General features: G+C 39.6%; 1 protein-coding gene across 1 annotated transcript in view; it reads left to right on the forward strand.

Moving 5' to 3' along the window:
* Nucleotides 1-1,261: 1,261 nt before the first annotated feature.
* ESRRB (estrogen related receptor beta) overlaps nucleotides 1,262-13,149 on the forward strand; it is a 238,909-nt gene continuing 227,021 nt past the window's right edge. The window contains exon 1 of the mRNA XM_072622958.1: nucleotides 1,262-1,459. Within this exon, the coding sequence (XP_072479059.1) occupies nucleotides 1,458-1,459 (2 nt within the window). The 5' untranslated portion in view covers nucleotides 1,262-1,457. The remainder of the gene's footprint in view (nucleotides 1,460-13,149) is intronic.

The raw sequence follows: 13,149 nt of genomic DNA on the forward strand, positions 1-13,149 counted from the left end.
TTCCTGCCATTAAGTTAGAAAAGGTGTCCTTTTCTCCCTCTTGATTTTACAGTATGACAGAAACTTTCTTTTTGTTTGTTTAAAATTTTTTATTTCATTAAATATTTCCCAATTACATGTAAAAATTTGAATAATTCCAAATTATGTTTCTCCCTCCCATCCCTTCCCCATCTCTTGAGTAGACAAGTAATAGGATATCTATTATACATGTGAAGCTGTGCAAAACATATTTCCATATTAGCCTTGCTGCAAAAGAAAACACACAAAAACTCCAAGAAAAATAAAGTAAATGGATGCTTCAGTCTGTACTTGGAATTCTTAAGTTCTCTCTCTGGAACTGGACAGCATTTTTCATCATGGGTTCTTTGGAATTGTCTTGGATTGTTATTTTAATCAGGGTAGCCAAGTCTTTCACAGTTGATCATCATTCCAATATTACTGTGTGATGTACCATGTTCTCCTAGTTCTACTCACTTCACTTTGCATCAGTTCATATAAGTTTTATCAGTTTTTTTTTTCTGAAACTGTCCCCTTCATCATTTCTTATGGCACAACAATATTCCATCACAATCACGTACCACAACTTGTTCAGACATTCCCCAATTGATGAGTATCCCCTCAATTTCTAGTTCTTGGCCACCACAAAAAAAAGAGCTGCTATAAATATTTTTGTACATGTAGGTCTTTTCCTGTTTTCTTTGATCTTTTTTGGAATACAGACCTAGTAGGGTTATTGCTTGGTCTCAGGGTACACGCAGTTTTATAGCCCTTTGGACAGAGTTCCAAATTGTTCTTCCGATTGGCCAGAGTAGTTCACAAAAGGATGGAACTTTCATGGAAAGCACTTTGAGCTGATGAATGCTTTCAGATCAGAACTTTTCCTCTAACCTGGGCTGTTGGAGTTCAGGGTTTCAGGTTTGTCTTTTAAAGCGTCTAGAAGCCAGCCCAGAACTGGTTTTCCTTCCTCTCGCCCTCATCCCCTATCTGCTGAACTTCATTCATTTGCTTTTATGACCCCAAGTTTCTGGAGAAGTAATTATCTTTTTCACTTTTCTTTTTTCACCTTCTAGAAATCATCTGCCTCCTCCCCTCCCCCACCTTCATTACATACATCTTTATTTAATTTATTTTTTTTTAATTTTGGGGGAGGGATGCCTATTGGTATAAGTGAAGCAACGTGCATGGGGTTTGATACAGTGGAAAGACTGTAGCTTTAGCTGTTTTGCTTAAGACCTGGTTATTTTTTTTTTTGTCAGCTGCCTGTTATATCAATCACGGAGCCGGGATCTATTTATAGGTTGGGAGTACTGTGTCCTTAGTCACAAAGAGAGACACAGACAGGGGACTGTCGGCTTATGCAGGAGGAGCCAAGCCAACGTCTAATCAGCAATTAGGAACACCTGAGGGGTAGAACATTCCACCACAGCCCCCTTGGTCCTGTTCTCCCAACGTGAAGCATGTGAGTAACCAAACTTCTCTCTTTTCCTTGCCCCTGTGCCCTTCCGTACCCAATCTTCCCCCTTTTTTTCTAGGCACCCCCTTTTCCCTTCTCCTTTATTTGTGGATTGAAATATCATCCAGCACTAATCTTTCCACTTTTCATCCTGGTTCAAAACTCCGAAGCATCTCTAATGAGGCTGAGAGGAAAATTTTTGCCTTTCTCAGCCTGTCACAGGAAGGTCAGAGTGACTCAGAATGCTAGGGTGGGTTGACTCCACAAACCCACTGGGAATCAGTAGGTTTCCTTTTGTTTTTATTTGTTTGTATTCAGAAAAGTAAGTGGATCAAAAGGGCAGGGGAAGTTCCAACACTGCTCAGCGGGTAGTTATGTCTCACAGCATGAAAAGTTTTCTTTGGTGGCAGATCCAGTCCTTTGCTATGCTAGGAGGCTTAGAGAGGAAAGATACCCAGTTCATACAGGACAGGTAATATTTTGGTGTTGGGAACCTCTGGTCCAGTAGGGCATAAAGTTGCACATGCTAAGTCATCATCATCAGAATGATTTTAAAAATCTGTCATACACCTTTTTTTTTGAGCCAGCAAGTTAAAAACACTTTTGCTTCATGCTGTGTTGTGTTGTGTTGTGTTGTGTGTGTGTGCGTGCTGCGTGCGTGTGTCTTCATGTGTGTGTCTGCCCAGCCATTCAGTTCCTTCAGGAAGTGGGGGAGAAGGGGGAGGTCCAGTTGAGATCTGATGATCTGTCTTATTTTAAAAACTCTCTTTAGTTTTGTGTTCCGTTGGGCATCTTTAGTCCATACTGTGTGTAACTGTGTATGTGTTTGTGTGTGTGTGTTTGGAGGTTTGGGGGGATTGGGAGGGGATGGGGGGGAGAGTCTCAAAGAGATAACCACCAGGATCAAGGCTGCTGAGGAAGTCAGCTCAGCAAAATTCACAGAGAAGAAACTTAATCTCATTATTCTTCTTGAAACAGTGTTTGTTTCAGACATTTAAAACTGTGTACAAGCTCGTGAGTCATTTTGTCCCCGAAGAAACTTCAAGTGAAATTGACTTGTATTTTATAAAATCTATTCTGTATGTCTTTTAAAAAAACCTTTGGTTTATACCTTTAGGCAAGTGGAGTATTAATAAACAAGTTTAGTTTTAGATAGTAGATAGGAGGGGGAAAATTACTTTACAATCTTAACAATAGCACAAAATCCCTAAAAGAGATGGGAGTAAGGGGAATGCAGTGTCATAGGGCATGGATGTAAGATGTTTTTAAATGGACATTTTATGCTCAACTCTCAAGTGATACCTTAGTGTTTGCACGCAATTTCTTTAACATGCCATTTGCAATATTTTAAGTTGCTAAAGGAGACTCCCTGACCCGCTTTTATTGAGCTTAAATTCTGAAACAAGGTTGATAAGATGAATTTCTTAAATACTCAATTTGTTTAAAAGATCATCATATCATATCAGAAAGAATCTCCAGCATCTTTCTTAATAAACAGCAGACTAGCAGCACGTTGAACTCAATAAAGGTAGAAAATTTAAGACAATGTTGTCACTGCTTTTTAAAAAATATAGATAGGAGTGTATGTATATATCACAGATATGCATATATATACATATATAATGTATGTATATATACACATGCATATTCTGTATACTGGGTAAATGTAACAAACTTTTTCTCAGTTTTTTATATGTGTGTGTATTTCCATTGGCTTTATATATAATTACTTGCTAACTTTAACCTATATACTTTTGCGGGGAGGGCAAGAGGGAAGGTATTTGAGCTTCACAAACCTAGTTAATAAGGACAAGTTAGTTAATGGGGAAATTCAGAATCAAGAATTCTGGTTTAAAATGGAAAATCATTACTATTTAAAGCTTCCTTTGGAAAATGTAATGAAACAAAGAAACAAACAAATCCTCTTCTCTCCCCTCCCTCCCCCCGAATGAATGTCTGTATACAGTTCTGAAGACTTTCAACTTTGCCTCTTGAGGCATTTTTGGGATTTATTTTGGTAACTGTATGTCTCTCTGACATTCCCAATTACATGGTAGGGGGAATGAAATGATTGGAAAACCATTTTCACTGTTCAATCAAAACAATTCACTGTTCAATCCAGCAAAGACTCATTGAATGTCTCCCAAGGAAAGGGTTCTAAGATAAAAGGATAGATAAAAGAATAAGAAAGGATTCTTACCCTCAAGGAGATTTTAGTCCACTAGGGTAGGTAAGACAGATGTGCAAAAGCTATAGTAAAACAGACAATGTGACAAGTGCATGTATAAAATAGGTAGAAACAAAGTCTTAGTAAAGTTTAGAGGAGAAAGTAAACTGTTTATTGACTTCTGGCTTCTGATGATTTTTAGAGAAAGTATACGTTAAAAAAACCTTTTTTTTTTAACCTTTTAATATAAGGACAAACAGCTCCCTGCTGGTAGGAGTACCAGCATGCACACACATTCATGCATGGCTACACACACATTCATGATTAAATGCATTGGGAGAAATCCCAGCATTCCTGCACAGGTCCTGCCATTTCTTTCATGTTAACTATTAGGTGAGAAGAATATTTGTAGAAGTCCTTTAGGGAAGAACTGGTCCTTATCTCTTGCTACTTTGCAGATGCTTTTCCAATGGAGGTGGGTAATTTCCTTGGAAAAATGATGGAGGGCCTGGTATTTAGAACTTGGGGAAGGTTGTTTTTCCTTTTTTTTTTTTTTTGTGCTTGGATGGAGAGTTGCAGTTGGTGGGGAAACTTCGATGCATTTGCATGAGACGGCTTCTGATTACTTAGTTTCTGCTTCAATAACGATTAATTTTATGTGGACTGAGCTCCCATCAGCCTCATTTTTTTCCAAACTGATTTCTTAAATGTAATTTGTCACGGGGATGTCTGTGACTTCAGGACTGTGAAATCTAACTCATTCTATCCTTGTCATTGTTTGTTTCTCTGAATGTAAACTAGCAGTTGTGAGCACACTAGAGTGTGTGCCTGGGCGCACTGTGATTTTTATTTCTGTCCCCCTCTCTGGTGCTGCGCATGGAAATCCAGAACCAATCTTCCATGTGGGATAGAAGCAGGAGGTGCAGGTGTCTGGAATAGAGCAGGCTCAGGTGCACAGCTATAAATCTCCAGAAAGAAGAGCAAATACCTCGAAAGTACTCACCTAATTCAAACAATTTTACATAGCTGAAATCTCTCCAAATATACCATAAATAAAAAATGGCAGCCAGCAGAATTTTTTTAATCTCTTCACTTGTAAAGTCTATCTGTCTATTTCTCCTCTTCCCCCTCCATTTCTGTTTCACTCTCCATTGCATTATACTTCTTTTTTTCTCTTCTTTTTTCCTTCTTTCCCTCCCTCTCTCTCCCCTTTCCTGAAAACACATTTCTATCTGGCACAGAAAATAAACTCAGATTGTGGGTAGTTATGTTAATCTAATTCAATCCTCTGTGGGTTAAGAGTGAAATTCTAATAGTGGAACTGTTGAGGGCTTTTTTGTTAATGGCTTGGGGATTACATTGAGTTAAAGGCTCATTTCCTAATCAAACAGAAAGGGAGAGAGTGACTCCGAATATTTATGAGTCTCCCAGTGAGAGTTTAAACATTCAACTCCAAAAGCAGGATTTCTGCAGGAGGAAAGAGTTAAAACCCCTCAGGGCGGCTGTGGAAAAAAATTAAGCCAGTTAAGCCATCAGCATTTTTAGCTACCTGTACAACTTGAGTTCGGCAAAGTGGAAGGGAGTAAGGAGCTGAGGAAAGAGGAAAAATAATTTCCCAAAGCTGAAATGGAAACAGTGGCAAGAATTCTGAAGCTGAAATCAGGTGATGGTTTCAGAATAGAGTCCACTGTAGGTAGACATACATACCCAGTATCCACACCAAAGGCCTGATGGGAAGAGTATATGTCACAAACTCTCCAGAAAAGATCAATTCTCCCAGTTTTCCCACTTTTAGATTGGAGGAAAGAGGAGTGTAGCTCAGTTGACCAAAAGCTGACATTTTCATCCAGCTTTGAATGGGTTAGTTGAAAGGTATGTGTGTGTGGAGGTAGAGTGGATTGGGGGTGGGGAGAAGCAGCAAATTTAAATGAGTCTCTCATTTTTGTCCCCTCCTCAAAATGCTAAAAACCATTCGGCTTCCCTTCTTTCTTTTATATGCAGATCTTTTCAAGTCATTTTCTCCCCCTTATCAATGATTCAGTTTGCCTAAATCCAAGGGTGGATAGAAGGTTAGACCAGTGTTTGGTGACACAGCTGGGTAACTGAAAGCTTTGAACAGGGAGGGAGTGGGGTAGGGGAACCACAAGTGATTTAGGTGTTCTGGTTTCTGTTGCTTTCAGAATAACATTTTATCCTTACACAGTACCTTTCCTTGAGGATCTCAAAGCACTTTGTAATGACAGTCTCATCACATCCTGGTGAGAAGCAGGTAGGAATTAATTTTAAGCCAGAGAAAGTGAAGAGTCACTTGATCAAGGTCAAACAATATCAGGGCAAAACTGTGCTCAGAATTTCTTTCTTACCTACTCAGAGTGGTCTGGCCTTGGTCATTTACCCATTTACCTCTAGGGAAAGGAAAATGAAAGAAAATCAGACAGAGTCCTCTGGGCTGAGGTTTTCCTTTTTGCCTACTCACTTTTTAGCACTTTCTGGAAATGTTGGCTGGAACCAACTGGAAATTTGGCTGGTTCTCCCATTCTCTACCTCTTGGTGCCTCCATCTCCCAATCTATCCACAAAGTACTTCAGAGCATAGGTTTTTGAACTAGAAGGGATTTTGGAACCCATCTGGTCCAACCGCCTCTTTATATAGGAGAGGAAATTCAAGCCTGGAGAAATTAAGTTAATTGGCTCAAGGTTAGACCTGTTGTAAGTGACAGAAACGGGATTTGAACCCCAGGTCCCTGACTCCAAATCGAATGTTTTTTTCCACTCTGCCCTCTCACTAACAATGGATTGACATGGCCCTAACTGCAGTCCTTGCTCCCTGTGCGTTGGCTGAGCAGAAGCCTCTGCTGTTAACAAAGCTTCCGGTCTCATCTTTCAATTGGACACTCCAGAAGGAAACAAAAGATCAGGCTATATCAGGAAACCTTTTAACCTGAAAAGAGATTAGGGTCTTTATCCAACATGACAGAATAGACCTAGTGGGCAGTTGTTGAGGATTCCAAAGAGATACCCAGGATCAATAGACAGATTCCTGTTCTCCCCTAATGCCGTTTGTTGAAAAGCACCTCCTTGGCCCTAGATCACACATTCTCCATGCTGTGATGGATGACTCCTCTTTTGTCAGGAGGTTACACCTGCACCTGCCTCTAGTTCATCTTTCCTGGAAAACAGGTAGCAATATTCTGAACTTTCAGCAGTTTCACAAACGTATTCTTTTTGTGTGTTTGTGAATATGCTCAGGATTATGATGCTCAGGAAATAAAGTGCCCATGTCCTTCCTTCTACTTATAAGCTATTGTGTTCCAACATAGGAAAGAAAAGCAGGGTTCTTGCATTCCAAAGACAACACTGTAGCCTAGGGGTACTTGGAAGAACGCTTTGTTCTTTTAAATGTCCAGTTAGCTAAACAACATTAGGGTGGTCATCTACTCATCTTGGTCTCCACCTTTGATCTTTCTCCTTTTCTCACATCCTCAAATCAGGTGCATCTTTTATTCATTTCTATGTCTTTCCCATGTTGTTCGAATGTAAAACATGCTTGCCAAAAAAGACTATTTTATGGAGAACTCACACAGAGCAGGGGATCCCATGGTGATTAGAAGTGATACAAGAACATTCTCAAGGTCTGTCTCAAGAACTTTGGAACTGATTGTGACATGAGAGACACTGACTCAGAGAAGGTGCTATGCTCTATGAGTGAAGCAGAATTGAAACAGCTCAAAGGAAATGCAAGATGTGCAAATTTGGAGTGTCCAACCCAAATGTTCACATGTACTATATGTGCCTGACCTGTAGTAGAGCATTCTGAGCTCGTATTGGTCTGATCAGCCACAGTTGGACACATTGAAACTTGACTTTATCACAGTGATGTCATTTTGGTCCTCTTGGAGAACAGACAACAACCAACCAACTGTATTTCCCAAGAATATATCCTATTTCAGGGGGTGAGGATCCTGTAGCCATGAGGCCGCACGTGGCTTTCTAGGTCCTTGTGTATGACCTTTTGACTGAGTCCAAGTATTATAGAACAAATCCTTTTATTAAGAGGATTTGCTCAGTGACATGTGAATTCAATCAAAGGACCACAACTGAGGACCTAGAGGACTACATGTAGCCCACTCTCTGCTCTAATTACTAATGTGTCTTTGTTGTAGTTATCCAATAATTTGCTAAAGTGATATCCTTTCCATGTGAATTCTACTCTTGTATTCCATCCTCTCCTATTTCCAAAAGTCTCTGCCATACCAAGGCAGCTGGGTGGTGCAGTACCTAGAGGACGGAGCCTGGAATTAGGAAAACCTGAGTTCAAATGCAGCCTCAGACACTTACTAGCTGTGTGACCCTGGACAGGTCTCTTAATATGTGTGCCTCAGTTTTTTCAACTGTAAAATAGGATAATAAGAGCCCCTGCCTCCCTGGGCTATTGTGAGAATCAAATGAGATAATAAAAAATTGTAAAGGGTTTAACACAGTGCCTGGTACACAGTAGGTTCTTTCTTTTCTTCCTCATTTGTAAAATGAAGATGAAAATACCAGCGCTTAACATAAAGAAAGCTCATCAAAGTGTTATTATTATTAATTATGATTATTCCATCCTTCCTGTGGTCATCAGTGGTGAGGTCTGAGCTTACTAGATCTCCTCCTTGCTTTGACCTTTCTGGCCCCAGCTGGCACATGTGAAAAAAATGGTCAAGGATGCTGTGCTTGGAAGTGAGAAAATTGGTGTTTGAATCCTGCCTTTGTGAGGTCACTACTTCTGCAGTCAGGGACAAGTCATTTTAATAACTGAGCCCATTTCTCCATATGTCAAATGGGGATACTACCTACTTTACAGGCTCATTATGGGGGGAAAAACTTTGTAAACCATAAGAAACTATATCGGACCTCCCCAAAGTCTTAGTGTGTTTTAAAGTTTACTAAAACTGCACAGACTTTTGGGCCATGTTGTATAAATGTGAGTTATTTGTAGTTTCCAAATATGAATGTCTTGAAAGTTATCTAAACACAACTTTCTATTTCATTTCTCCTCCTCCCCAGCCCACATAACATTATAATCTTATCTTTTCATATGGAAGGTAAAAACTCCAGCTGGATTGAAGGGGGTTAAATGATACTGACAAAGGTCTAGGTTTTTCCTTGGGGAATGGTGACTGGCTGAGTGAATTGATTACCGTAGCTTAGTGATCTCTCTAGCAATATTCAGGACTGAAATTATTGCTGATTTAACCAGATTTTGTGTATGTGTGTGAGTATGTGTGTATTAGAGAGCACAGTACTGCAGAATGATGAGATTTGGGGCCATGTTGGGGTGAGATGTAATTAGAAAAATTAAAAAAAATGCTACTAGGTTGATTGTTTCCAACACACTCCAAGAATGGAATCTGCCACCACAGAGCGCTGTGTGTATAAAACTGTGAATTGTGTGTGTGTGTTCATCCTTTGTTGCCAAAGAAGACCATGCCATCAGAGAAATAATGATGTGACTTGCACTTGACTTTGTTTTTGAGTGAGGGAGGACTGTGCAGGTCACCAGCCTCACTTCTCCTCCAGAGCCATCTGAATCCAGTGACCAGATATTCATCAGGATGACTGGAGATGACCCAGGATGAGGCAATTGGGGTTAAGTGACTTGTCCAAGGTCACACAGCTAGTGAGTGTCTAGTGTCTGAGGTGAGATTTGAACTCAGGTCCTTCTGACTGCTGCACTGGTGCTCTATCCAATGCACTGCTTAACTGCTCCCAAACTGTGAATTACAAATGTGTGGAAGGGATCGCTAGACAAACCCTCAACGCTGTTGTTACCCACTAGGTCCTCAGTAGAGATCCTGAACATTCCCATCTTCATCTGACATAGGCCCAGGAGGTTTCAGCTGTGCAGCATTTTGGGGAAAAGTTCTTGCCAAGGACTGAACTCAGTCATGTTTTCCCTGTTGACCCCTTTTTATCCTTTCTATCTACCTACATGTGTACTCTCTGAGGTGGTGTAACCAATACCAGAAGTAACTCCTGCGTTCTTATTGTCTGTCTTTTTCCTTAAATTACTTTTCTAAACTTTTTGGAGATTTGAGAGGCAGTATGGATAGACAGCCGGTCTCTATGCCAGGAAAACATGGGTTCAAACTTCACCTCTGACATGTATACAAGCTTGGGCAAGTCTCTTATCCTCTTAGTGCTCTAGACAACTCTTTCAGTCTGTAACGTGATGAGATGTTGACCTGCATTGGTAGAAGAAATTTCCTCATCCGGGAGTGTGAAATCATGCTAGGGTCCAGTCCCTAGCCCTATTCCATTTAAGATAAGAGAAAAACAGTCAGGATTAATTATTTTATTATAGTTTATCCATGCTTAGCCGTAAGTATGCCAAAGTGAAACTTCTACATGCTTGTGGTCCCAGAAACTGTAATTGGGTTTCTACATATAGAGAAGTCTGAACCTCTAGGCACCAGATTACTAACAATCTTTCTATAATAGGGCACATGGAAGGATCTGATTTTATTCTCTCTATATTTGTAGCTTATAGGAAACTAGTGAAAAGAGCTCACCCCTGGGAGCCAGGAGATGTTTCCAGTGACAATCTTGGGCAAGTCACTTAACTGTCAAACTGGGCTAATAATACCTGCTCTACATATCTTCCAGAGTTGTTAGGAACATGACATGAGGCAACAAATATGACATCACTCTAAGAAGTTAAAAGTGCTATATGTGTGAGGTTAGATTATTGTCAATAAGACAGCGTGATGGGATGGGAACAACATGCATAGTGGGCAGTTAGGCACTGAATTTTGGGAAGACCTAAGTTAAAGTCTTGCCTTAGAAACCTGCTAGCTGTATGAATATGGGTAAGTCCATGTATCTTTCTGAGCCTCAAGATTCTTCCTCTGTAAAATGAGGATAATAATAGAACCTGTCTCACAGGATTGTTGTGAAACTGTGATGAGATGATGTTAAGCAAAAGTTCTTTGCAAATTTAATGCTATTTAAATGTAAGCTAAATTTTAGAAAAGATCAATAGTTATTTTTCAAAATTGGCAATGTATTTTAGCTTATTTAGATAACTAATAATTAGGAAATCATTGATTTAGGTCTAGAAGAGACTTGTCTAACATTTAGTCCAAAGCCCCTAATTTTTAAAAGTGAGAAAATGGAGGCACAGGTTGGTGACCAAGTTGGGATTCAAACTTGGGTCTTTTGACTTCAAACCCAGAATTTTTTATTTTACTTGTGGTATCTTATGATGCTTTAGTATAGGATCAGCTAGGTGCTGCAGTAGATAGAGTGCTAGGCCTGAAATTATAAAGACATGAGCTTAAATATAGCCATGTTTACTAGGTCTGTCACTCTGGACAAATCCTTAACCTCTGTTTGTCTCAGTTTTCTCAACTGTGAAATGGGAACTACCTCCCAAGATCTCTATGAGGATCAGATGAGATAATAATTGTTACACACTTGGGTGCCATATAAATGCTACTTATTACTATCTTTATAATACTGCATTTTAATTAGTAATATAATAGTTCCTACTTTGTATGTGATTGCAAACTGTTCTTCCTTTTCCTATTTTGGTAGCAGCTGCTCAAGAGACAAGTTCAATGGAAAGATCTGGGGTCAGAGGACCTGGTTTCTAATCTTGGGATATGTTAGTGGATATGGAACCTTGGTCAAATCACTAAAAGTTTACTGCGCTCAGTTCCTTCATCTGTCAAATGAGGGTGTTGAATTAGATGACCCTTGTAGTTCCTTCCATGCTCCTGTGAATTGTAACTCTGGGAGTATGCCCCATAGGTTACCATTTTGACAACTCTGATTTAGAGAACTAGGGAAAATAGGGAGAATTATTGTCTCCTGGTTACCTAATTTACACATTGCCAGTTGTTCAGGGATTTTCTGACACAAGACTTTCCTCTCATTCTGGAGAGTTGGACCAATGTAGCCTAGTGTGTAAGGTAGCTAGTTGTAAAGTAGACCATACCTAAATATTGCCTCTAAAAGGGGAACTATTTTAAATAGGATGCCTAGTAGTATTGCAACATCATATTACTCCTGTCTCAAATATGGTACACCCAGAATAACCCCATGCAGGTTCAGAGCTATATTTTGGGTCCATATTCACTTCAAGTGATAGCTCATGCATGAGTTGACTTTTCCTCCAGCCAGCCAAAGAACATAATGAATTCAAAGCAAGAAGAATTTAATAAAATAGCATAGAAAGAAGGTATGTAATAGAACATGGGCATACTCTCCCATAAATAGAAATGTCATCAGTAGGACCCACATGGGCATAGGATATGTTGAAGGATACAAGGATACAACTCATTCCTCTGACACTTTAGGACCCCTGATATCTTCTGGCCATGCTATCATTCTGTTCTTACTGGGCTTGTCTTTCAGTGGGCATTGCATCTCTATGGGGTCCAGCATCTCTGATCTTATCATTTTTAGTATCTACTAGTGCATGTCTTTGTTGGACACTTCTACCAACGGCTATATTCTGGGCTCATCTTTTCAGAGCCAGTCAGGCCACCTCAGCTTCAGTCTGCTAGGGTATAGTAAATAGAATCTCTCCCTGATAAAAATGGGTTGGCAGTTCTTTAGTCACATCCATCATACCTAGGCAAAAGCCAGGCAGATTGCCCTTCTCCCACCCCAAAACAAATTTTTGATCTTTTCTTTTTGACTCTGGTATCTGGACCAGAGTCAGCTTTTCTGTTCCTGCTAACTAGCTAATTTAGGGTTCTGGCTATCTTATACATTCTCTCTTATACTTCTTGACTTAAATGCAAATGAATTTGAACCAAACAAAAGACAGTCTAAGGAGGTAAAGATAATGTTCTCTATGCACCTAGCCCTGAATTCCTGTCTTTATTATGAGTAGCTTTCAGAATATTTTATGGTATTGTGGACAGTGAAAATCTCGGTTTCCTTATATTCATTTGTTTCCTCGCTATCCCTATATCCACAAGTGCTTAGCAATCATTTAAAACTGGATGTTTCCCATATGGTTTATTGCCTTTCATGCACAAAATATCAATTTTGAAATTTTTTTTTTCTTTATAAGATTCAACTATTTTGACTGAGACCAGAATGGTTTCAAGGTTATTTCTGTCACCTAAAAGGAGATTCAGCTGTCTAGAAATCAAGAATTTGGAGAATTTGAGACTTTCCATCCTCTCTGGGGGTTGTTCAAAATCTGGTTTTCTATAATCCTGTGTTATATGTGTTAGGGGTAGTAAAGGTCAACTCAAGCCCCTCTCTTTTTTCTCTGTTTGAGGCTGATGGTAATCTGAAAAGAAGGGGTGATTTCTGTTTGTTCTGGAGTGCTTATTGATTATAGCCCCACATTATGTCTTTGGGTGCTAATTTTTGCTTCAGACAGGCATGTGCTACTACTCTAGTGAAAACCAATGGAATCTAAATGCCAGCATCTAAACGTGGAGAGAGACATTTAGCCCTAGGTAAAAGATCAGGGGTTATTGGATATTTATTCTCTGTGAATTTAAGCGTTATCTCCCACTGCATTTTCC

Source organism: Notamacropus eugenii, chromosome 7 (genome assembly GCF_028372415.1).
Source record: "Notamacropus eugenii isolate mMacEug1 chromosome 7, mMacEug1.pri_v2, whole genome shotgun sequence".
NCBI classification, from domain to species: Eukaryota; Metazoa; Chordata; class Mammalia; order Diprotodontia; family Macropodidae; genus Notamacropus; species Notamacropus eugenii.